This window comes from Paramisgurnus dabryanus, chromosome 6 (assembly GCF_030506205.2).
Source record: "Paramisgurnus dabryanus chromosome 6, PD_genome_1.1, whole genome shotgun sequence".
Classification (NCBI taxonomy): Eukaryota; Metazoa; Chordata; class Actinopteri; order Cypriniformes; family Cobitidae; genus Paramisgurnus; species Paramisgurnus dabryanus.
The window spans coordinates 3,811,863-3,837,524 of NC_133342.1; the positions used below are offsets into that span (position 1 = coordinate 3,811,863).

The 25,662-nt window shown below is 39.7% G+C and overlaps 4 protein-coding genes across 5 annotated transcripts in view; all 4 read left to right on the forward strand.

The window, feature by feature from the left end:
• The first annotated feature begins 240 nt into the window (after positions 1-240).
• mterf4 (mitochondrial transcription termination factor 4) lies at positions 241-11,576 on the forward strand. The gene is made up of 4 exons (XM_065262060.2): positions 241-313; positions 4,818-5,196; positions 5,300-5,484; positions 11,140-11,576. The coding sequence occupies exons 1-4, from the start codon at positions 287-289 to the stop codon at positions 11,539-11,541; spliced, it is 993 nt and encodes a 330-aa protein (XP_065118132.1). The 5' UTR covers positions 241-286; the 3' UTR covers positions 11,542-11,576.
• Positions 11,577-11,919: 343 nt separating this feature from the next.
• Positions 11,920-13,354, forward strand: LOC135744092 (probable G-protein coupled receptor 148). Its single transcript, XM_065262061.1, has 2 exons — positions 11,920-12,049; positions 12,314-13,354. The coding sequence occupies exon 2, from the start codon at positions 12,407-12,409 to the stop codon at positions 13,352-13,354; it is 948 nt and encodes a 315-aa protein (XP_065118133.1). The 5' UTR covers positions 11,920-12,049; positions 12,314-12,406.
• Positions 13,224-18,194, forward strand: LOC135744090 (probable G-protein coupled receptor 148). Its single transcript, XM_065262059.1, has 2 exons — positions 13,224-13,356; positions 16,725-18,194. The coding sequence occupies exons 1-2, from the start codon at positions 13,308-13,310 to the stop codon at positions 17,861-17,863; spliced, it is 1,188 nt and encodes a 395-aa protein (XP_065118131.1). The 5' UTR covers positions 13,224-13,307; the 3' UTR covers positions 17,864-18,194.
• A 2,929-nt stretch (positions 18,195-21,123) lies between these two features.
• The window catches only part of klhl24a (kelch-like family member 24a), a 31,540-nt gene continuing 27,001 nt past the window's right edge, over positions 21,124-25,662 (forward strand). Inside the window, exons 1-3 of one of the 2 annotated variants that reach the window (XM_065262056.2) lie at positions 21,124-21,341; positions 22,866-23,736; positions 24,110-24,225. In XM_065262056.2, coding sequence (XP_065118128.1) covers positions 22,939-23,736; positions 24,110-24,225 — 914 coding nt within the window. In that variant the 5' untranslated portion in view covers positions 21,124-21,341; positions 22,866-22,938. The remainder of the gene's footprint in view (positions 21,342-22,865; positions 23,737-24,109; positions 24,226-25,662) is intronic. The other variant, XM_065262057.2, reaches the window with a different exon arrangement.

Below are 25,662 nucleotides of genomic sequence, written 5' to 3' on the forward strand. Positions count from 1 at the left end.
TTGCAGTGCAAGTTTAATTTCGCCCCTTGATGTACACGTCAATCTTTGACGTGACATTACTCCATGAATATTACATATTTATTACTATTATTAGATTATTTTTCCACAAAATGTTTTGTATAGAGTATGTAGAATGGTTTAATGTGATAAATAACAAAACGGTAAATTAGAAAAAACCTGACTTGCTTGAGTTTTACAGTTAGGGTCACGTGTGGACTTATGTTTTTGTGGAACCTTTGCTCGCCGGTCTCTTGTTTCAGTCGGAGTGTATTTTGACGCAGCACAGATGGTTACACACGCTTGCCAACGACAGGTGAGGGCAAAATGTCAAATTTAAGGATTACTATATACTATTTTATATATTACGCGCTAAAATTGTTATTTTTGCACTGCTTTATATGGCGCTGTACACGGAATTACAAAGCATTGAATGATTTGCATGCAAGTTACCAAGCCAAGTTCCTGAATGTTTATCGGTTACTTTACATGTTTTATGTTGTAACAAATAATTTGCGTTTAAGTTTGCATACCCTACTGTCATGTTTGAAATGTGGCATGTTATATTTAGTACTAAGCTGTTTTCCACATCAACGCTTATGTCAAATTCCGAAATAAAAACTGCTTGTTTTGTATTACGTGTAAACACGGGGTTTAATGTTTTTCACTTAGATCTTGGAAAACAACATTTGTTAAACAAACCAGACAAAACCGTTGTATGAGCTTGTAAAGTTATTCCTGTAAAGAATTTATTGTGATTTCTCTCTCTCTCTCTCTCTCTCTCTCTCTCTCTCTCTCTCTCTCTCTCTTAATATATAAACTACTTGTGGGCGATTGTATAGTTGCAATGGTTATATTTTTAATCATTGTAATATTTGGTGATCATTGTCATGGATCACAAGATGTGACAGGCCCTAACAATATAACATTTTCTGTAAAAAGTCTCTTGTGTATCTGAAAATCATGATTTCCTGTTGTCCGAATGAGTCCGTGTCATTTCTATTACTGTCAAACTGTTGCAAAGATAGTGTTGCCAGTTGTGTATGTGTGTGTGTTTCTCTGTGTATGACTGCCAGTTCTGTTACATATTGTCAACACTGTTACTCTACCTACCTACTTTTTACAGGCATTATATTGTTATGACAATGACTACCAAATTATTAAAGGTGCCATAGAATGTAAAGCAGTATTTACCTAAACTTAGATGATTCATTCTATGAGTTTGTATATGGTAATGACATATCATGAGCCTCAAACAACATTGTTTCCTCCTTATGCAAACCTTGTGCATGCAAAAGACCACTGAAAAAGAGGCCAATCTCAACATTACATCGACTGTTATGTTTCAGTCGAGGTTAGGGTTGTAATGGTATACCGGTATGGCAGTTTACCCTAATATTGATATGCACGATTATCATGCCGTGAATATTTGCTTATTCACGATTTGGGGAGAGGGAATGAAAGCAGATCTCAACTTTGCTGCTGCACATATGCAACTTTATTCCATGTGACTGTTCAGACTCCACTCATACATGATTAAATAGTTTTAGGGTCATTGTAGCTGATGTTTATAATATTAATGATTGTTTAATAGCATCAAAACATTTGTTATTTTTGACGAGGTATTTGTTTCAGAGTTCAGTAGCCAGACTAATAAACAAACTGAGACTGGAAGTTAAAGGATTAGTCCATTTTCTTAAAAGAAAAATCCAGATAATTTACTCACCACCATGTCATCCAAAATGTTGATGTCTTTCTTTGTTCAGTCGAGAAGAAATTATGTTTTTTGAGGAAAACATTTCAGGATTTTTCTCATTTTAATGGACTTTAATAGAGCCCAACATTTAATACTTAACTCAACACTTAACGTTTTTTTTCAACGGAGTTTCAAAGGTCTATAAACGATCCCAAACGAGTCATAAGGGTCTTATCTAGCAATACGATTGTCATTTTTGACAATAAAAATAACAAATATACACTTTTTTCCACAACTTCTCGTCATGTAGATCCGGTCGTGATGCGCCAGCTGACCCCACGCAACATGTCATGAAGTCAAGAGGTCACAGAGGACGAACGCGAAACTCCGCCCCAGTGTTTACAAGTGTGTTGAAAGAGGACCGTTACTACGTTGTTGTATGTCAACTGATACTAATTAATGTCTTTGTGTCAGTTTACTGTTTACAATGGTCCGCAAATGTGCGTTTTATATATGTAACACATGACCTCCCTACGTCACTACGCATTTACGTTAGGTCGCGCTGGACTTGACCTAGACGAAAAGTTGTGGTTTAAAAGTACATATTTTTTATTTTTCTTGTCAAAAATGACAATCGTATTGCTAGATAAGACCCTTATGCCTCGTTTGGGATCGTTTATAGTCCTTTGAAACTCCGTTGAAAAAAAACTGTTAAGTGTTGAGTTAAGTATTAAATGTTGGGCTCTATTAAAGTCCATTAAAATGAGAAAAATCCTGCAATGTTTTCCTCAAAAACATAATTTCTTCTGGACTGAACAAAGAAAGACATCAACATTTTGGATGACATGGTGGTGAGTAAATTATCTGGATTTTTCTTTTAAGAAAATTGAATATTCCTCTGGAGTGCGGACTCGCGTCCTCTGGAGTGCGGACTCGCGTCCTCTGGAGTGCGGACTCGCGTCCTCTGGAGTGCGGACTCGCGTCCTCTGGAGTGCGGACTCGCGTCCTCTGGAGTGCGGACTCGCGTCCTCTGGAGTGCGGACTCGCATCCTCATACTTGCGTCCTCTGTAGTTCGTACTTGCGTCCTCTGTAGTTCGTGCTTGCGTCCTCTGTAGTTCGTGCTTGCGTCCTCTGTAGTTCCTGCTTGCGTCCTCTGTAGTTCGTGCTTGCGTCCTCTGTAGTTCGTGCTTGCGTCCTCTGTAGTTCGTGCTTGCGTCCTCTGTAGTTCGTGCTTGCGTCCTCTGTAGTTCGTGCTTGCGTCCTCTGTAGTTCGTGCTTGCGTCCTCTGTAGTTCGTGCTTGCGTCCTCTGTAGTTCGTGCTTGCGTCCTCTGCCGTTCGTGCTTGCGTCCTCTGTAGTTCGTGCTTGCGTCCTCTGTAGTTCGTGCGTCCTCTGCCGTTCGTGCTTGCGTCCTCTGCCGTTCGGGCTTGCGTCCTCTGCCGTTCGGGCTTGCGTCCTCTGCCGTTCGGGCTTGCGTCCTCTGCCGTTCGGGCTTGCGTCCTCTGCCGTTCGGGCTTGCGTCCTCTGTAGTTCGGGCTTGCGTCCTCTGCCGTTGCGTTCTCGTACTTGCGTCCGCGTTCGGACTTGCGTTCTCGTACTTGCGTCCGCTGTAGTTCGTACTTGCGTGCTCAGTAGTTCAGACTTGCGTCCTCTGCCGTTCGGACTTGCGTTCTCGTACTTGCGTCCGCTGTAGTTCGTACTTGCGTGCTCAGTAGTTCGGACTTGCGTCCTCTGCCGTTCGGGCTTGCGTCCTCTGCCGTTCGGGCTTGCGTCCTCTGCCGTTCGGGCTTGCGTCCTCTGCCGTTCGGGCTTGCGTCCTCTGCCGTTCAGGCTTGCGTCCTCTGCCGTTCGGGCTTGCCTCCTCTGCCGTTCGGACTTGCCTCCTCTGCCGTTCGGACTTGCCTCCTCTGCCGTTCGGACTTGCGTCCTCTGCCGTTGGGGCTTGCGTCCTCTGCCGTTGGGGCTTGCGTCCTCTGCCGTTGGGGCTTGCGTCCTCTGCCGTTGGGGCTTGCGTCCTCTGCCGTTGGGGCTTGCGTCCTTTGTAGTTTAGTCTAACCAACACATGCATTCCTGTCTATTCTTATTTTAATGTATTTTTAACAAAATATATCAAATGCAAAAAACCTGCATGTTTTTGTTTTGAAAATATGTGGTTAAAGTGAATCAACATATTCACATGATGCCTTAATATATTTATTACAAAATAAGGTATGATATGAAATACAACCAGTTATTTTAATACTACAGGTTTATACAACATGGAAAAAACACAAGATAAACATCCAGTTAAAGTAAAGTGCAGTAATTTAATACAGGGTTAAGATTATATAGAAAATATATGTCATTTAAGTTATGCAAGGTCTGTTTGCTTTAAGAGCTACTGACTAACATGAGCCATGCTGTGAAACAGCCAATCAGATCAGAGCTCAACATTATTGTTCATGACACTTCCAATTGCAAATAAGGTAATAACAGACCATTTCATTCTATGGAACCATCCTAGGGTTGATAATGGACACACAAAACGGTTACTGGATAATTTTTTCACTTAAAGCAACACCAAAGAGTTTTTTTTACCTTAAAATAACGCTTCCAAAACAGTTTCAGTCGTTCATCCACTCTAAACAGGGTGAACAGCACTTTCACATTCGCTTTGCAGCCCTCTATCGACCAAAACCGCACTAAAGAAGTTTCCAAACGTCGGGTAGTGGTCCTGTAGTCCGAGTGAATACTACAAAAACTTGCTTTACGGCAGACCTACAATCCAATCAGAGCCAGCTATGCCTCAGTATTTATGACAGTGGTAATGAACAATTACGCTTCTAACCTGTAGGGGGAGCAAAGAGCCAGAGTTCTTTAGTGTTGCTTTAATAGTCATATACATTTTATGTAGATATCAGAGAACAATTTAACAGATTGTATCAATGTATTCTTTGGCACCTTTAAAAAAATAAAAAATATTAGCATTTGAAAAAAGTAGAAAAAATGACACCCAATATTTCCTGCAATTATATAATCAACCATGCGAGAACATATCAATAACTCTCATTCAGCAAAACAACATTGCACACAGTAGGGTTTTGTTTTGCTTCACACTGAACTTTTTCTCCCCTCTGGCTCTTAGATCGTACGATGGATGTGGAAATGGAGTGTTTGTCCTGTGAACGCAAGTGGAGGTCATATGTCCTACTCTACACGACAGGAGTCTTATCAAACGAGACCATCCCAAGCGGATCAGGTCACACAGCCGCCTGGGGTCAAGCTGACTGTTAACTCTCTGCTCGAAATGGGCTTTTCAGAAATTCAAGCTGAGGAGATGCATGAAAGCGTTTTGAAGAGCCGTGGGAAACATGTGCCATCGATCCTGACAGCATTGTTAGTCTTGGGCCTAAATCCCTCCAGCATCCTCAAAATAATGCAGAAATGTCCAGAGGTGCATTCACTTAAAGGTGAAGAAATACAGCAGCGCGTCAATCATCTCAGGAAAATGGGATTGGTAGAAGGTGATGTGTCATGCTAGATAATGCTGTAACGTTTTGTTGTTTTATAACCGTCTGCGGTCCTGGATGTAAGTGTGTAATTTAAAGTCTTCTGATCTGTCCACAGGCAGTCTGCAAAGGGTGATCAGCCACTACCCCAAGATCATGGCCCTGCCAATTAAGAGGGTCAACATGGTGTCCCGATTGCTCAGAGAGAAGTGCCAGTTCACCGTCCAGCAGGTCACAGACATCCTCAGAGACTCACCTGAGGTTGTGGAGGAAGATTTGGCACAGTTGGAGTACAAATTTCAGGTAGCGTTAATTTTAGGTAGTCAGCAGAACATGGATATTCCAGAATGTCTCAATGCTAGCTACGTTTACATGGACACCATTTGCATCAATCGGAAGGAAAATTATTCTGATTGATAAATCATATCATAGTGTTTACATTAACACTTAATAATGTGCTCGGATTGGTGTGCGTGTTTATATGGCACAAGCTTTAAATCAGGTTTGATCATTTGACATGCGCACATTGCACAAATATATAGTTTTAATTCAAGATACGCAAACAAGCCATCCTCCTAAAATCGCTGTGCGTCTATTTCAGGTCATAATAAATAAACGACGAGCACACGGAGCTTTGTGCCGCGCTGATTAAGCAGCAGCAGAGCAAAAACACCCACCCACGTGTCCCCAAAAAGCATGTTTTTCTTTAATTAGTATAAATTGTGGACTGAACGGACAATGTTTCTCAATTCACTTTACAGTGGATTGGAAGGAGATTGGGAAAATTTAAGAATGACAATCCCTCAACAACACAAGCTCGCGTTCTTTGCGTCATACGTTATTACACCAATTCTACATCGTTGCACATACACTCCAGTCCAGTAGGTGGCGGAAATGCACCTTTAATTGGGTTTGCCAACCGCCATTAAAAAGAAACAAATAAGAAGATTGCACATGCACATAGCGCCCCAGGCCCTGTCTCAAATGGCACACTCTGGACTTGTGGACCTCCTCAGAGTCCACACTTTGATGACATCATGTAGCGCAGACCTTAAGGTGCATTCACACGGGGCGTAAGCGTTAACGATTCCCATTCACTTTTAATGGATGAGGTCATGTGTTGCCGAACTGAATGTGGATCCGTCAGCGCCGCGTCAGTGCCGTTGCTCGCGGCAGAAGTTGAACATTTCTCAACTTTTCAAGCGGCAACGCGTGCGTCAGCCAATCAGATCGCTTTATGCAAATAACCTAGGCAGAGCCAGCCTACGTTTATGGAAGCCTGGAGCATATGTAGCGGCCACTGTGATTGGCTGTTGGCCAAGCTTTAGACAAGCCTTCCGTTAAGCGTTACCGCTTACGCCCCGAGTGAATGTACCATTAGGGACCCTTCACGCATGTCCAAGAGGGTGCACCGGAGTCATGTTTTGGGACTCGAGCGTCACACCAGAAATAGGAAGAGAGGTTGCCCATCAGTGTGAAATCCTCCCTTCCGTTGTCTGATTGCGCTTTCGCAAGGACTTCTGGGTTGGTAAATTGTGCAAAACCGAAGACCGCATCAAGGGTGCAAAGGGGGCGCTGATAACCTCACTTCGGAGCGTAAAAATGACAGATGGGACACCCTACGAACTCGTAGACTAAGCGAGCAGACACAATTTAAGGCCACGATACCGAAAGGCCACGTGAAATGCGTTATTTGGGACAGGGCCCCAGTTTCAGTAATCAATCCAACAAAGTGTTTACATGTCCGTTTGAGCAGGTTACAAAAGGTATAAACCACCCCTCTCAAAATGATTAGATTTTTTATCTGTTTGTTTCTTTTTATTCTGATTGAGGCGTTTACATGGAGCATTTTTATTCAGATTGAACTTTAAACCGGTTTCAATTGTCCATGTAAACGCAGCTACTGTCAACTTTTAGTATATATTTGGGCACTTTGGCCTTCAACCTTCAAATAAGAAAATTCTGCTTTTTTTTACTGACTTTCTCTCTTGTGTGGAATGCAAAAAAAAAATTCACAAATGTAACAGAATTTTGGCCTGCTTTTTACAAATGCAATCATAGAAGATTTATGTCATATGAACTGCTTACAGTTAGGTCCATAAATATTTGGACAGAGGCACATTTTGTGTTATTTTAGCTGTTTACCATAATATATTCCAGTGACAGTTGTATAATGAATATTGGCTTACAGTGCCCAATCTCAGCTTTACTTATGGCGCTTTTCCATTGCATAGTACCCCACGGTTTGTTTTGGGTCAGCTCACCTCACTTATATTATATTATTTTATTATATTATATTAGGCTTGGTTAGCTTTTCCATCGAGTTTAGTATCACTTCGGAGTGGGAGGGATTATAGGCGTGTTGTTATATTTGCGCTGCCTACTGCTGTGACATCATACAAGTGAGAGCGTCGTTGTACTTTCCCATAGGGATGCTCCGATCGATCGGCCGATAATGCTTGCTATGTTTCTCAATGAATTACGGTGAAATGCCACTACATCCAAAAGCCAGGGGGCGCTCTCGTGCAGAAACTCAAAATGCGCTGTAGACGAAGAACAATACACACGCAGCTGTGATGACACGCAGCTCCATGAAATGGCTGAAGGATATATTTATATTGCTGTTCTTCATATCTTTTCAGGTATTTTCATGATAATAAAGAATATGTTTAATAATTATGTTTGACGAGTGTTGCTTTTTCAAATGCATGGTATAAACGACTTAAACTAACAGTGATTTTAGATTGATAAGGACTTACTGATCAAAAGCCGTAGTTAATGAAATAGCTGTAATAAGATCGGCTGTCCGATTCAGAAATGTGATCGGCTACGTATTATTAGTGGAGATCGGGACATCCCTACTTTCCCATACATTTATTTATTTCTCAGTCCGCCACAAAATTAAAATTGACCACCACAAATAGATGTGTACACACAGCGTTTATCACTACCTCTGTCTCGCATGACAGTTTTTGTACAAACACCCATGGCGATAGTTGACGCTCCCCACTGAGCCTCATTTCAGTTGCATTTAAGCATATATGCGGACGCGTTGCGAAAGTGCCGCCACAAACGGCAAGTCTGGAAAAAAACTGGTATGGTGTTCCTGATTCACAACCTGTGGATGTTTTCCATCGCTAAAAGGGAGTTTGGGAACTTACAGTAAAGCACAGATGACAACAGGTTTTACTTGAGACAGCGCAAGCGAGCATGAAGGTAAAGCTAATCTTTTACATTATAGCGATGACGCTGGTAGTGACGATTCTCTCAACCCAATCAGTGATCTACAGTGTTTTCGTGTCTTGTTTTGGTATCAGCTCGGGTCGCTTGGAACCCCGACCGAGGTGGTACTAAAAAAGTATTGGTACTACGTACAGCACCCAGTGGAAAAGCTCCCAAAAGTAAGATGACCCAAACCAAACCGTGTGGTACTATGCAATGGAAAAGTGCCCTTAGAGAGTATTCACATCCAATTTGGATGAAGGATTTAGGAATTACAGCTGTTTAATATGTAGCTCCCCCTTTTAAAAGGGGCCAAAAGTAATAGGACAGAAGCTGTTTTATGGACAAGTATTGTCTATTTGTAAAATCATTTCCTAATAAATGAAGGTGTTGAAGGTCTGGAGTTAATTGAAGTGCGGCATTTGCATTTGGAAGCTGTGGCTGTGAACTCAAATCGTGCGGTCATCCAGCACTGTAATCCTATATAGATGTAAAGATTTTTATGTTGCTAAGCTCACCAGTGTGTTATTGTTTTTAGTCAGAATGTACCGATTTGTTGATCTGGGCACTCCTAATGTTCCTGCTATCTCTCTGATGGATTCGTTGTGTTATTGAAACTTAAATATGGTCTGTGTCACTTGCATGGAGATCTGCTGTTCACAGCCACAGCTTCTAAATGCAAATGCCACACTTAAAATTAACTACAGACCTTTAACATCCTTTATTTATGAGGAAAGAATTAAACAAATAGACAATACCTGTCCATAAAACCGCTTTTAAGTCAGCTGTCCCAGTACTTTTGACCCCTTTAAAAAGGGGGAGCTACATATTAAACAGCTGTAATTCCTAAATCCTTCATCCAATTTGGATATGAATAATACTCTCAAAGTAAAGCTGAGATTGGGCACTGTAAGTCAATATTCATTATGTGACACTAACTGGAATAAATTATGGTAAACAGCTAAAATAACACAAAATATGCCTCTATCCAAATATTTATATATGACCTAACATGATCTTGTACTCAGCTGGAAGATAATCTTGTACTGATCCCTGGCCTTACTAGGGATGGGCATTTTTCCGTATTAATATTATATTTGAATATTTGCACTACGAATATTAGTTTATTTAAATTATGCATTTTTATGTCACAATTTTACAAAAATCATATAATTAGGAAATATCCACTAGCCACTAAAATTATATTCTGTATATTCAGTATTATGGAATAATATGTGTTTTTAATTTCTTGTTTTTTAAATAAAAAAATATTTTTTTAATTCCTTAACCGTGTTTGAACCGAGGGGCAACCTTCCGATCTCTCTGATGAAATCAAAAAGAAGTAACTTAAACATTTCATCGACTGGCCACTAGAGGCCCCCATGTTAAAATGCCCAACTTTACAGTAGAAAATAATGGGGCGGTTTTGTGGAAAGGGATTAGACTAGTCCTAGACTAAAATAAATGAATTAAATTGAATAGTCCTAGACTAAAATAAATGTAAGAGCTGTCCAAACTGAAAACATCTTGTACTGACATCTTAAAATACATCAGTGCCCTTTGTTTTGTAATGTAAGTAATGTTTTTAGTAAGGCATGGTTGTTTAAATTAGTTGTATTTCCTAATTAAAGGGACACTCCACTAAAAAACAAATGCTCATTTTCCAGCTCCCCTAGAGTTAAACATTTGATTTTTAACTTTTTGGAATCCATTCTGCCGATCTCCGGGTCTGGCGATACCACTTTTAGCATAGCTTAGCACAATCCATTGAATCTGATTAGACCATTAGCATTGCGCTTAAAAATAATCAAAGAGTTTCAATGGTTTTCCTATTTGAAACTTGACTCTTCTGTAGTTGCATTGTGTCATAAGAAATAGCAGGGAACTACTTTCGGGCACTGCGTAATATCATTGCGCCTTCTGCAGCCATTTTACGACATAGTCCTTGATTATTACGCCAGAATGAGAGTATAGTTCTTAGCCATATCTGCCTAGAAAATCGCAATTTTAAATTTTCTGTCGGTCTTAGTAACCACAAAAGAGTAAAGTTTTAAATAGGAAAAATATTGAAACTCTTTGGTTATTTTTGAGCGCGATGCTAATGGTCTAATCAGATTCAATGGATTATGCTAAGCTATGCTAAAAGTGGTAGCGCCAGACCCGGAGATCGGCTGAATGGATTCAAAACCAGTAAAAATAAAATGTTTAACTCTAGGGGAGCTGGAAAAATGAGCATATTAAAAAAAAAGTGGAGTGGCCTAGTCCTAGTTTAAGCCAAATGAAAACGCATAACATGACAGCTAACTTTAACGTGACAGAGCACTGTTTCTATTCAGTTAAATGGAGGCTTGCACCCTAAATTGTTGTAAATAATCCAGCTATTGCCACAGATTATAAACTTTATATCAACTTGTTTTCAACACATATCCTGATGGATATATAATGTTATACGTGCTCTGTTTTAAGCTGTCTGCTTCTGTCACATGCACTATAACTCACACCAAGGGCTCAGCTATGAAATTCGATACAAACGGCTAAAATAAAGGTTAACGGCTCTTGTGCAGTTCCAATCTGTGCTGAGCTATTATTAAAGCAAGAATTTTTTTTACACTTGTATGTGCATGCCCAGTTTAAATAAATTGTCACGTTTTACGTGTTTATTGTAGATGGAAATTGGTACTGAAATGCCAGAATAAGGATGGTTTTCATTTTAAAACGCCATGTTTTTTCCGGCAGTATGCATATTTCCGCATGGGTGTGCGGCAGGCGGAGATGGTCAAAGCCAAGCTCTTTCGTTTGACGCTGTCCGAGCTGCGGTGTCGTCACTGTTTCCTGGAGCGGCGAGGAATGTACCAGACGCCAGACAAGAAGGGCCAAACGCTCATCCTTAACCCATCGCTTAAAGACTTCCTCTGCGTCTCCGAGGAAACCTACCTGACGCAGGTCGCCAAGGCAACCGCAGAAGAGTTCCACGTGTTCTGTAAGCTCATGGAAAGAGAACAGGAAGAGGAGTTTATCAATGATGAGGTAGATGGGTTAAGTGAGGACGATGACGACGATGAGGATAATGATGATGATGATGAAAAACACAAAAGGAGTCATAACTGGAGAACTGGCTACAAAAGGGACAAAAAATAGAGACATACTATAGCATCCATTTATTAAAAAATTAATAAAGGAAATATTACATTTAGCCAAATTTCCCTGTTGTTGTTTTTTTAAGGACTAAAATATATCATGCAAATACAACGTATGCAAACAAAGCAAACAGTATTTGCCTAAAGTCTAGATGTCATGCCAACATTCTTGTATGTTTTTTGTTTGTTCAACGCTCTTTATAGCTTTATAAGCTTTTACTTCAGATATGAAGTCCATAGTGTTGGAGAGAACATTAAAGTAATAATGATGTTGGTGTTAGTTTATTTGTATGCCCCGACATGTGGAATGGTCAGCACAATTTACACCAAATGCTGAGTAACCATGGAGCGTCTGAAGAGTGTTAGTGCCCTGTGATCATTTACGGATCTGTGCGCATCAGTGGAACGCCTGCTCTCTGATAACACAGGTATAGCTGGAAGGTATTGATTCAGGACGGCATTAGTCTGATGGAGACCTGAATGAAAGCGTATATGGATGTGTGGGACAGGTAAGAAAATCCTTTTAACTCCCAATTAATTGATTGGAAGTCAATATGTTTGTATTTCATTCTTCCTCGTTCAGGAAAAGAATGAGTGATGGTTTTAGTTTGGGGATTTTCTTTAGATGAATGTATTTATCAGTCATTCAAGTTTCTCTAATGTAAACCTAAAAATATATTGAGCTGTCGTTGTACTTCTTGACAGAAGTTGCACATTTTGTTGCATGTTTTCCTAAGCTTCATACCATGTTAACATATGTATTTTTCATGTAGGTAAACAAGCCGTTAGGGGGCTCAACCATTCCAGCGTCAACACATAAAAAGAAAAGATTTCAGTAGTGATCGCTCTTCATCCTCTCCTTAAATATGAGTCAATCTCACATTGTTAACATCTCCGAAGAGTGGTACGACATAATGAAGAGCAGACACATGGATCTGTTCCTCATCCCCACCGTTCTGCTGACCTCGGTCACTCTGCTGGTCAACCCCGTGTTGTTCCTCTGCATCGTGTGTTTCCATTCCTTGCGTCAGGAGACACGCTACCTGCTCCTCGCTAACACGCTGTTGGCCGACATGCTCTTCCTCACCATCAACCTTGCGGTCGTCTCCTGCAACACAGTGGGCATGGACATACCTTATGTTCCGTGCAACTTTATGCTGTTAAGCTCAGTGACCACCTATACCTGCTCTGTGATCACGTTTACGCTGATGGTCGTGGACACGTACGTGGCGGTGCGCTGGCCTCTGCGTTACAATGAGTTTCTCTCAGTGTCCAGAGTCAGGAAGATAATCGTGAGCTTGTGGGCGTTGTCCTCATTGTGCCCGGTCTCATTGCTCGCGTTCTTTAAGATGGTTATTCCCAGCGAACAACCACGTAAAGTATGTTTGGTCTTGATTGCTTTGCACTCGATGGAAGTGAAGGTCAGCATTCATCTGTACTTCATCATCGGCATCAGCGTCTGCTCCGCGCTCATTATTTATTGTTACATCCGTCTCTACATGATCACCAAGACTTCTGGGATATGGTGTGATCGCTACTCACGAGCACGTATGACGCTGTTGGCCCACGCTTTGTTGCTGATGTTGTATTTCACTCCAGCGCTGGTCTTTGCGGTCGAGTTGAGTCTTTTGGGACGGGAAGAAAAACCAAGCGAAACGGCAGTGTGGATTAATTTGGTGAACATGTGCGTGCTCATGTTGCTGCCGCGATTTTGCACTCCGTACCTCTACATCCTACGCTATCGGGAGATTTACAAGACACTTCAGAATGTGTTGTGGAAGAACAGACATCGCAGTCAGATCCGCACGGCCTAGAGGTGAGGACGTGAAAGTGGACCACCTGCAAAATTAAATGTTTCTACTTCTTTAGTAGCTGGAGGATACATTTGCTGAAATGTATTTTGAATGACTCTCTGAGGAAAGTGACTGAATCTGAGGGAAAAAAACTATATTAAAGGGATATTTCACCCAAAAATGAAAATTCTGTCATCTTTTACTCTACCTAATGTAGTTTAACCTGTTTAAATGTCTTTGTTCTGATGAACACAATGGAGGATATGGTGCTGCTGCTTAAAACTTATAGACGTTTCAGCAGTAACAACATAAACAAACGGCTTTCATGGAACACGCGTAACTTCCGGTAAACTCCGCTAAGAATCAATAACAAGAAGTCGTTTTAGAGTAGTTTATTTCTGATAACAAGCAAAATAAACAATAAGTAGATTACATTAGTTCATATTTCATAGCTAAAGCGTATAAAAAAGACACTGAGCTAACGTTGCTGTTTAAAATGTGTACTATAATGTATACAATTTTAACTACAAACCAGCTGCCAACGCTCCCTTTACATAGTGTGGTAATCCATGATACAGATTACCGGCACATCCGGGAACTTGACCGTAAATTTCAGCTCCGGGGGGAAAACAAACTAGACAAATTTGACACTGGGAGAATGAAAGGGACATGTTTTTAAATTGACCATATTGGCAGGCAGGATGGACATATAGTTACTCTACATGTTTAATCTGAGTGATTTCTTCAGTTATTTACACCTGTCGAGTGTGTACGAACGTCTTTGTTCTGCTATTTTGTATGGAAGTCTATGAGAGGTCTAGTTTGTTTTCCCCCAAAATGGGCGTGAAGCTGTTCAGAGACATTCTATGACTTTGCGCCGGTTGTGCGTATTGCCGTCTCACCCCGTCTTTAGTAAACCAAACATTTGTTATTTTTGACTAGGTATTTGTTCCAAAGTTCAGTTTACCCACTAGTCAGACCATTAAATAAACAGAAACCGGAAGTAAAGTTCCGACCAGACGAGTAAACGCATGTGCGTCTGATGAAACCATCTATATGGATTTGGAATAACTTGAGGATGAGTAAATTATGACAGAATTTTCATTTTTGAAATGAACTATCCCTTTTAAGTCGTCATGAAATTGAAATGGAACTTTTTTTAAGAGACATTTTGATATTTTTATAAATGAAATCAAATGTCTGTGTCTGTCTTCATTTTTTTTTATTCATGTGCCTTCATAATATTTAACCAAAACACTCCCCCCCTCCTAGAATCAACCTTTCTTAACTTCCTGTCACGAGGAACAGCAAGAACACGGGATCTGAGAAAAGATTGTAGTAATTAACAACATAACCCGACTTACAAAGATCCAGTTAGTTCTCGTTGGACAAAATCAAGTCCAACCCTACCTTTTTTCCTCATGTCAGAACCCGTATTACTTGGATAAAAGTCATGACAGGAAAGATAAGACAATCGCTACTTCCGTATCATGATGACTTTAAAGCGGACTTTATACATTATCTGTTTGGAATGTAAAATTGCTGCTTAATATTCGTTGAAGAACATCTGACATGCGAAAACCGACCCGCCAGCTTAAATTATAAATCATCATATTCAGCTTCCCGTTGTGAATTGTGGTAAGATGATACGGTTTTCGACAACAATGGTTTATGTACTTGCTCAGTTATTGATTTTTGTTTATTTATTTATTTATTTTTGTCAAAAACGTACTGATTGCAATCTTAAATATAGTAGAGCTGGCAAAAAAAAATCGTATGCGATTCTCCGATTCTCATGCGTGTTTCATCAGTAAAGCCGTTTCGGTGATTAGTAGTAAACCGCTATCACTTGCTTTCAGATGGAGCTGCATTTACTACACAGAGACGTATTTCACAGAAAGCTAGGCAAAATCGCGTTCATAATAGGGGAAGGTCGTCTTCGATTATGAACGTGATTTTGCTTAACTTCTTGGTGAAATACGGCTCTGTGTAGTAAATGCCGCTCCATCTGAAAGCAGGTGATGGCAATTTACTACTAATCACCAAACCGGCTTTACTGATGAGACACACATGAGAATCCCAAGCGAATTTTTCGCCCAGCTCTAAAATATAGGCCTGGTTAAGTAAGGAATAATTGAAAACGGGCCGTACAATTATTCGAAAATAATGCACACCCAAGGTCAGGGCTCCAGACTAACTTTTTTCACTAGGAGCACAGTGGCCCCCAACTGAAAATTTTAGGGGCACAACCAGAAAATTTAGGGGCACACACTGTTAATTAACATGCTATCCAAATATTCACATTTCTACTAATTTCCACTGTATTACTAATAAAAACTTTAATGATAGATACAGAAAGCACAATGTGCTGTTTTCAAATTCAGTGTCATATCACAAAAAAGGTCAATTTACTGGTCGCACATGTGCAACTGGATGTAAAATTCAGTGGCACACTCTCAAATTTTGGTGGCAAAATTCCCCCCATTTGGTGGCAGTTTGGAGCCCTGAAGGTGGTAATTTAAAGGACCACAGTCAATTATTCCACTTAATTCTACCACGGTAAACATTGCTCTGGTGGTTATTTTACAACATTTGACAAGTTAGATGTGCGTAATACTTACAAACAAAATTGTTGTCATGAACTCCTCCAAAAGAGTGCTTTGCATTATATAGTCTGATTTGCATGACATTTGGTAACTTATCTATAATCTAGAAACACTCCAGCTTTTTGATAGACCAATCCGTCCTTGTGTATTGCGTAAACAAATTTGACAACGAGCACGCTAAAATGGACGTGAGGCTGTATCTTCACAAAACTTTTGTCTATTGACACAGTCGTGACTTGGGTGCACGGTGCCAACCAGTGGTCTTGAAATATGAAAAATGGCGATTTTTGCTTATATCTTTGGAAAAATTCATAAGGTTTATCCTTTGTTTTAAAAAGTCACCTTTTTGTCCATTTGACTTCCCCCAATAATTGTTGCTTGCAGCTATATTTACAATTGTTATTCAAACCCTTTTTGCAAAAGTGACAGTTGATACAATAAACAAAGTTATAGATTTTTCAATGGTTGTGTCTTTTTACAATTTCCTATAAAAGATCAATCTTTAACCTGTGCGGTACTTAGGCCTCCAAGTTAAACAATCAGTTCAAAAATAACAGCGGAAATGTTACGTAATGGTTCTAGGAAGGCGTATCAATATTTATGCCTTAAGTGTCGTTGTCATCCATTTAGCCGTGATGTGATATTTACCTGTTATATGGTCTCTGTGGTGACAATCAACGAGCGTGCCTGCCACGAATCAACATCTACTTTGCTACCCTGAATCACTTACCACAGTTCACAAGAAGGAGAGACACATTTACCTCTCTGTACTTTTTTCTGTGCAGGACTCGCAAACACATGCCAAGAGATGGAAAATCTGATGGAGGGAAGGTCGCAGCGTGTGTTCCTAGCTGCCGAAGACCTATTCCTGGCTCTGCTTTGCACGTTCAGCGATTGGTACAACAGCTCGGGTCGAGCGGAGCTTCACAGACATACCTTCAAATTATCAAACTCCTCTGAAAGCCCCGTGGAGATGTTTGTGCACGAGTGGAATGCATTTCTGCCTACCTACCACACGAAGGTGATTCAGATATGCCCCATTTTGGCTCTCCTAGCCATGCTGTTGACCACCCCGGTTCTTCTCGTACGTATACTGTCCCGGATTGACCTGCGGCAACAGACGCGTTACCTTCTCCTGGCTAATGTTCTCCTCAGCGACCTGCTTTTTGTTTGCATTAACATCCTGAATGCATGCATCAACTCTGCGGGTGTGTTGATGACGGAGTGGCCCTGTGCTGTGGTTCTCTTCCTATCGGGCGTCTTTTACAGCTCTGGGGTGCTGAGCATTACAGCAATGGTTCTGGACACCTGCTTCGCCGTGTTAGCTCCTCTTCACTACCTGGTGCTCTGGCCCGTGTCCCGGACCCACGGAGCGATCACCGCCATCTGGGTTGTCTCTGTCTTCTTCCCCGCAGCATCTGTTGGGATTTTTGTGTGGTACCATAGTACGGGCCCTTGCGCCGTCCATATTTGCTCCCTGCCTTTATTGATGGTTTTAACAGTCAGCCACTTTCGTCCACTGCACGTCTCCATGTTTCTGACAGTCGTTGGTATCCTTGTCATACTCATCTTGATATTTTCAGGTTACATCATCCTGTACTGTTTTACCCGGAGTTCAGGCGTGTGGAAAGGCGAAGCGTCTTCCCGTGCCAGAGGGACGTTTCTTATCCATTATCTCCACCTGTTTCTTTCGTTTTGTCCCATTCTGGTTTTGGTGATCGAGCTGATGCTGTACAGCCAGCAGAGTGCGACTTTAGACCTTAGGACCAACCTGTGGGTAAGCCTGGTGGTGTGTAACGTCTTGCTAATCCTGCCCAAAGGCTTGGCACCTTACCTGTACGGGCTCCGCTATCGAGAACTGTGCGTTGTGCTGCTTCAGTTTTTTAGACTGAGGAGGCCAAGAGCCATTACACCTATTGTGTAAAGATCACGCTGCGTTATTGGCTAAGCTCAAAGTTATCAGATGCTAATTTGAGGCTGTGAGAAAGACTTTGAAATGTGTATTGCTGTGCCTTTTCCTGCAGTTTCTTCAAGCAGTGCATTATGTTAGCTAGCTGTAATCACGCTCATCTGGGGGTTTTGCCTACAGAAAAGTAAAGCTAGTGAGATTATAAAGTTTATGACGCATGGATTAAATTCAGAGCTTTTACCATTACTGTCAGAATTAATGTACCGTTATTAAAAATCTAATTTTGTCTTTTTGTACTACTAAAACGACTGGTTTCAGCATATCAATAAAAACTACTTTTAAAATATTTTCTGATGTCAGTTTTTCACTTTCTATATTTTTATGAGAGTCATAAATCTTTACCAAAAACGGCACTGTGGTGGTGCTATGGTACAGTAATGTGATCAAACAGCTACCACATGAAAATGCAAAAGCATTTACTATGGTAAAATGTGGTATACTATTTAGTATTTAATAGTAATTACACTATAGTATAATATAGTAATTACTAGAGAATGCTATACTAAAGTAGTACACTAGTATTTCCTATAGTAAGGTTCACAAACACTACAGTATCTAGAATTTTACTACAGTTTGCTATAGATAATACTACAGTATATACAAGTTTTTTTTTTCATGTATTTTCATGTGTGGGTCAATGACATGACGTTAAGTATTTAGTGTCCGTATGGATAAATTAAATGTAAAAGGGTTAAAATTTCAACATAAATTTGAAGAAATTTCTGGTTTAATTTCATTTTGAAAGAATATTTGGGTTATAATTGCAAAAATGACAATGTGGTGTAATGGTGAAACTGTGTCAACTGGTGTAAATAGTATTTTTTTTATTACAATATAAATGTATTCATAAAAAAGTGGAATAAAATATAATCATCTAGTTTAGTGTAATATGATTTTTTTACATTCATTTTTACATCATTTGTCAAAGATGATTTATAAAATAGAGCTGTTTTCAGCTTATGTCAGTACAAATATTACAAAAATGCATTCAAATTTACATTTAGAAATAACTAATAAAATGTTTTTTATGATTACGCTTACATGCCATCAAGGTGGATAAAATATTTAATATTTCTCATTGACATTTTCAGGTCCATTCAGTCTAAACTTTAATAAAAATGGTTCAAATGTACTTTTTTTATTGCGTAGAATTAACATACACTGTGCATTGAAATAAACCTGAAGCATGGTTTTAAAACAAGGTTTTTTTATTGAATGTCTCATCTTGCCAAACCGTTTTTGTCACTGACCCATGTACAACGAAATAATTCTACTATAGTTTTTGCAAGGTACTTAACCGTGGTACATGCTTAAGCAGTTCAGTAACTTAAATAATTCAATATGGTAACTAGATTTTTCAAAAATAACTTACAGTTGTTGTTACTACTGTAAATCAAACGGTGTCCAATGCCTCATTTGTTTTATTTCTTGATGACAGTGGTCGCTAATAAACACGTTTAATAATAACAAACAATAACGTCGGTGTTTCGCCGAAAATTATAAAAAATAACGTTACCATAGCATTTTAGTTACTGCTCCACGTACTTTCTCACTCTGAAATACGGGACAAACATGGCCTGTCGGACATGGATATATGGTTTTGTGTATACAGTGTATTTAAGCTTATCTCCCTAATTAAATATGATTAATTTACAACTCGTATGCCTTGGCAACAGGTTTATTAATGGTTTGTCAGGTACTTTTCACACAGTCCTTTTAATTTAACGATTACCTTCAATATCTGTCTAAAACAAAACTCTTGACTTCTGCACTAAGGGTAAAACGTTCATCTTGATGTTAATATTACTTGTGACAATCTTAAACTAACATAGATTCTTTGAGCTGATTTTTTTAGTTATTGAGTTTTGAGTTAACATTAAATAATTAAAATAAACTTACGTTACAGTCTGTAAATCACGAGAGCGAGAATTTCCTAGCAAAGTTGGAAATGCCTTGGGGCATTTCAGATTGAGGCGTTTAGGTAGGTCTCTGGATCAGCGACCCCTTTAGAATTGAGAACGAACTTTATAACTATGCAGATATTATCCATGCACAAACAACTAAATAGCCAACTATATAAAAAAGAAAACTTGAAATCGTATTATTTTACCCTCTTAAACGTATACTGATTGTGATTGGATGAAATGTGTCGGAGATCATTATCAAGTGTCGTGTTCAGCACTGATGCTGCTGCTGCTGTTGTGTTGTTGCTTGTGGCGCTGCAAGAATTTACAGGTGGATGACATCAAAGTACCGCGAGAGCATTTCGAAAGCAGTATATTTGTATAATTTCTCGAATCGCTCTCGCGGGATTTTGATTTTATCTGCCGCTCGGTTCTTGTGTCGCCGCATGAAGTTGAACAAGCTTGTTGTATACTTGTTTCAGTTACTGGTTAGATCAGCGTAGCTGTCAAAAAAAAAAACGGGACAAAAAAAATTAGGCTAAAAATACGGACGTCCCGACTAATACGGGACAGTTGGCAACCCTGTCGACCACCAAAAACAAATGTTGGTACGAATAATTCTTCCTCTTATGATGCTTTACATATTTTCTGTCATTAAACAAACTTGTTTTTGGCCTTGGTTTTTAACTAGTTTAATTGATGATTTTTAGCGATTATTTAGTCCGATTTATTCTGTTTAGTTTACACCACTCGTGAAAGTTATACAAGTTTTTGCACAACCACACGATGGCGCTATTTAGCCTTGCCTTTTGTGGCGAGGCCTTCATAAAAAAAACTAGGCATTTTAAAAGAATGCATAATTGTGTCAAACACGTATACTGTTATTATTATTATTATTATTATTTTGTTCATGTTTTTGCTCAATTTGTATGTTTTTGACGTTATCAGGAAGCTCAAGTTTAGCTCCAGTGACGTCACGCTTTGTTACCCAATCTGCTCGGAGAACTGTTGTGTTTACATTTTTCTCTTTCTTATATAACGTGTTTTATTCACTATGACTATTCAAGACTAATAAACTTGTACTACAAACGGCAAAACAACATTGCACATTGCAAAATTATACACTCAGAAGCGTATTTTTTCTAATTTCTAACTGCTGACGGTTTTGTTTGCAAACAACGGCCGGCCACATGGAAACTCTGGCGCGGTGAATTGTGGGAAATGATGTTGTTGTTTCGTTTGCCGACGTGTGATTACAGGTACACAGAACTACAGTTTCCATGAAACACCGGTGAGCAGATGACAGTTCGGCGCATGGCACACAAAGCTGTGTATGCGCTCTTTGTGTCACAACACGCAGTATGCGACTATGAGACAGACGCTAACAAAGAAAACTTTAAACTCTTATGGATTTTTGTTATAAACGCGGGAATTTCTTTTTCACATTAACTTTTGATCATATTTAATTCTGACAATTGTTCTCGATGTTTTCAGAAAAACTGGCCTCCTGGGGATAAGGTAAAAAAAATGTATGTTGAACTTTTTAATAAGCAACTTAAATATCCGAGATCAGCACCTTTAGTGAAATGCGATACAATAAATTAAATACAATTCGTATTGGTTACTTATATTTTGCGTTGTTTATGACGCGTTTCGGTTAGTGTGTGTGTGTATATATATATTTTATATATTTTTAAATATAAGTTATAAAAGTAAATGTATTAATAGCATTATCTGTATACAAGTAAGCGACCTTCTGGTAATTCTGGACACAAGGCACGTGAATGCTGTCCAGGTAGGCAGGTGACAGTCCGATAGCTTTTGTTTGATAACTTTTCAGAATCTGAATAAACATCACATACAGGTTAGTTTTCTTTTTGTATGTACATTTACATAACAACTAATTTGCTTGCAGAATAAAAGTTTTTGTGTATAATAATTGTGTGTATATATTAATACACACAAAATCATGTATATATTATTTATATTTTGTATAATAATAATTTAACGTAAATTAAGGAATATTTCTGTATCGTGTTTACTTATTATGTACATATAAATAAGCACGTATATATTTAAGAAATATGTGCATATACATTGTGAATATATATAAAATATGTATATATTAATTTCTATATGTATATAGAATTATTTATATTATATATAAATATGAATACTTAATATTATACACATACTTTTTTCTTAAAATTATACATGCAAGTGTGTATTTATATATACATAATTATTATATAAACAAACACATATATGATGTATACAAAAACTTTTATTCTACAAGCTATTAGTTGTTATCCCAACTGTTGATCTCATTTCTATGATCTCATTATTTCTGTCAGCACGAGGCATACTTTGTTGTCCAACTGTTTTAGCCGTTGAGGAAATATTGAGCAATAGTTCATGTTCCTTTATCTCTACTTCCACAACAAAACAAACCGGAGTGACTTAAAAAATTGCTCTCTCTATATATATCCCATCTGTCTTTCAGCCCCTATGAACCATTGTTCCTTTTATATTTGTGCTATATTATTGCCCCGAGGAATAGGTCACACGTGTTCATGTTACTAACCTTTTCAATTTTGAACTCTTTTGAGTGCTTCATCTTTAATGAATATGCAATAGTTTGACTTTCAGCCTAAAACACTGCATTTAGCTGAATTAGGGTTCATGACCTTTGTGATATTTTAGGTATTATAAATGCCACGTCTTTTCATGATTTACCAAGTTTGTAAAAAAATCCTTTATTATTGTTGACTGTGTTATGTCTTCTAGCCTGAATTCATGAGTAAATATAGATACTGCAAAATGAAAGTAAAATGTTTATTACAGAGTTGGGTGCAACAAAAGTTTAAATACTTTGCATATATGACCCAGTTTTTGGAAGTCCATATAATAATTTTTTTGTGATATAGCTTTATTATATATTTATATAAACTAGTGTGGCAGAGTTGAAACTGAACATAGGTTGGTGGACCTCCATAAGACTGAAGTTCCCTGAAATATAATGTGTATTATTTGTAACCCCTGTCCTTTTACAGGTGTTGACGGTGATTTCCTGTAGCCATCGTTTGTGATTGGTAGTCAGCGAAGGGGCTCCTGTCAAATAAAGTCATGGTGCTCATTCTGGGTCGTCGTCTGAATCATGAGAACTCTGGTGGTGTGCCAGCATCTCCGGCAATCAAGCGTAAAGTCCTTGAGATGGACTCCAAGAACCTGAACGATGTTTACAACTTCACCTCCGGTTCACACGCCGAGAGCGTTCTTCAGGTCTTCAACGAGTTCAGAGACAGTCGTCTCTTCACGGACGTGATCATCAGCGTCCAGGGTCGTGAGTTTCCCTGCCACCGAGCCATGCTGTCCGCATGCAGCAGCTACTTCCGTGCCATGTTCTGCAACGACCATCGGGAAAGCCGGGAGATGTTGGTGGAGATCAACGGCATCCAGGCGGATGCCATGGACACGTTCCTGCAATACGTTTACACCGGCCGTGCTTGCATCACCACGCACAACGTCCAGTTCCTCTTCGAGACTTCCAGCCTCTTCCATATTGTCACACTGCGGGACGCGTGCGCAAAATTCCTGGAGGAGCAGCTGGACCCGTGCAACTGCCTCGGAATCCAGCGCTTCGCAGATGCCCATTCGCTCAAACAGCTGGCCAGCCGTTGCCGTGCTTTCGCCACGCAGAATTTTCCAGAGGTGGCGCAGCATGAAGAGTTTCTAGACCTGCGCAAGGATGAACTGGAGGAATATTTAGGTAGCGATGAGCTGTCTGTGGGTAGGGAGGAGGTTGTGTTCGAGGCTGTGATGCGTTGGGTCTACCACAGCGTGGAGTACCGCAGGCCCGTGCTGAAAGACCTGCTGCAACATGTCCGACTGCCTCTTCTGCACCCAAACTACTTTGTACAGACGGTGAGTGGCACATTGCAGACCGAATGTGGGGTTGAATGTTACCTGTTAGTCTTTGGGACAGATAGAGAAGCTCTGTTTAAAGTCCAAAAACCATCCGGTTGGAATGTTTAGTGCAATCTGTATCACTAATTCTAGAAAATCTAGAAATGCCCCCCAACATTGGGTGCAACAAATTTCTAAAATTATAAAATCAAATAGAGATGTGCCAGGTCTTGAAGATCTGGTTTTCTGCATAGTTGAGGTTCAACCTGATCAAACACACCTGAACCAGATTATCAAGATCTTTGAGTTTCATTGAAGTTTAACTCTACAGGAAGGTTTAAGAGTTAAGATGGGAAGGTGATGATAAAATAAATATATTTCCTTGATGCAGGTGGAAGGTGATCAGCTGATACAGAATGCTCCAGAATGTTACCAGCTGCTGCATGAGGCACGTCGGTACCATGTACTTGGCAATGAGATGATGTCACCACGTACCAGACCCCGCAGGTACAGTTCCAAATGAAAACTGGACAATAGAGGCATCTTTACAATAGGGGTGTAACAGTACACAAAATTCAAAGACACGTTTTTAAGATACAGTTCAGCCTGTTTAGGTACGGTTAAGGGGTCATTATAGTTCTGCTTAGGTCTTACATCATAGCCTGAATACTGTAGGCCAGTGATTGTCATTTCCAGTCCTTGGGGGGGCCCCCTCCCAAAATGTTTTAGATGTTTCCATATATAACGCACCTGATTCAGTTCAACAGCTTGTTAGTGTGTTAATTAAGAAAATGTTAGAAACATTCTGGAAGGAGCCTGATGAGTGGAATCAGGTGTTTTATATAATGAGACCTCTATAATATTTTTGGAGGGGGACCCGGAGGACTGGAGTTAGGAACCACTGTCGTATGCTACACGACGGTTTTTATTCATACTTCTGCGTTGTCATCCATGTTGGCGTGCAATTACACATGCAGACCTCTAGTAGGCAGTATCCACGCATGTAACCAAAAGTAGCAGTGCAACAGCCAAAAAAAGCAGCAGCTTGGCCAGTAAACCCACAAAAGAAGAAGAAGCACTTTGTTGTGTATGATTTGAGAGTAGTGATGTAAGGAAATAGACATGGTTTTTGATGCAGTTTGAGTTAAATCACTGCTCAACTTTGCACATCTTTGTTCTAATAGTCGCAAGCGGAAATTCCTATAAAGAAATGCGACGCAGATTTTTTTCCTTGTTTCCTGATGGGAGGGGCTCTAGCTTAGGGAATTGAATGGACATGCTGTAAAATTATTGCTAAAGTGCGCGTCAGACTACGTAGAGCTACGAAAATTGCCATGCCAACTTGCTACTGTAATCAAAAGCTTGTAACGCTTGCCCCGCTTTCTGGGTTTCCTGATTGGTCCACTGTTCTGGACCTGACATTGATGAGCTGATCTGCCTGCAAAAGCTGAAATTCTTTTAATTTGACATGGCGTCTTAACACTGCAAAAGAGACGAGACACGAATGTAATGGTAAAACACGTTCGCCTAGCGCATGTTAACACATAAAAGCAATGAAAAAGTAGCACAGTGAAATGAAAAAAAAAAACACGTTCACCTTTAGCAGCTTTGCTAAACAAACTTGTGGTCCGCCACTTAATATGTTCATTTGGGAATTTGTATTTAAAGGGACAGTAAGTGTCTTTATTCATAAATATGTCCTCGTTGGTGTCAAATGACCTCTGCCAGTGATCTGACTTTTCTTTGTTATCTTAGAATTTCTTCTCTTTACTTACATTGAACGGGTAAGTCCAAGGAGGCTTCCATGTCGTTCTGCCGTATTGATGAACTATAATAGCAGAGAGGGACAAAAAGCACTAGCCTACCGACGCTTTCCACAACGCATTTTCATTCAGAACACGTGAACCAGTTGAAACGGACAAGGAGTTCAGTGAGTACAAAACG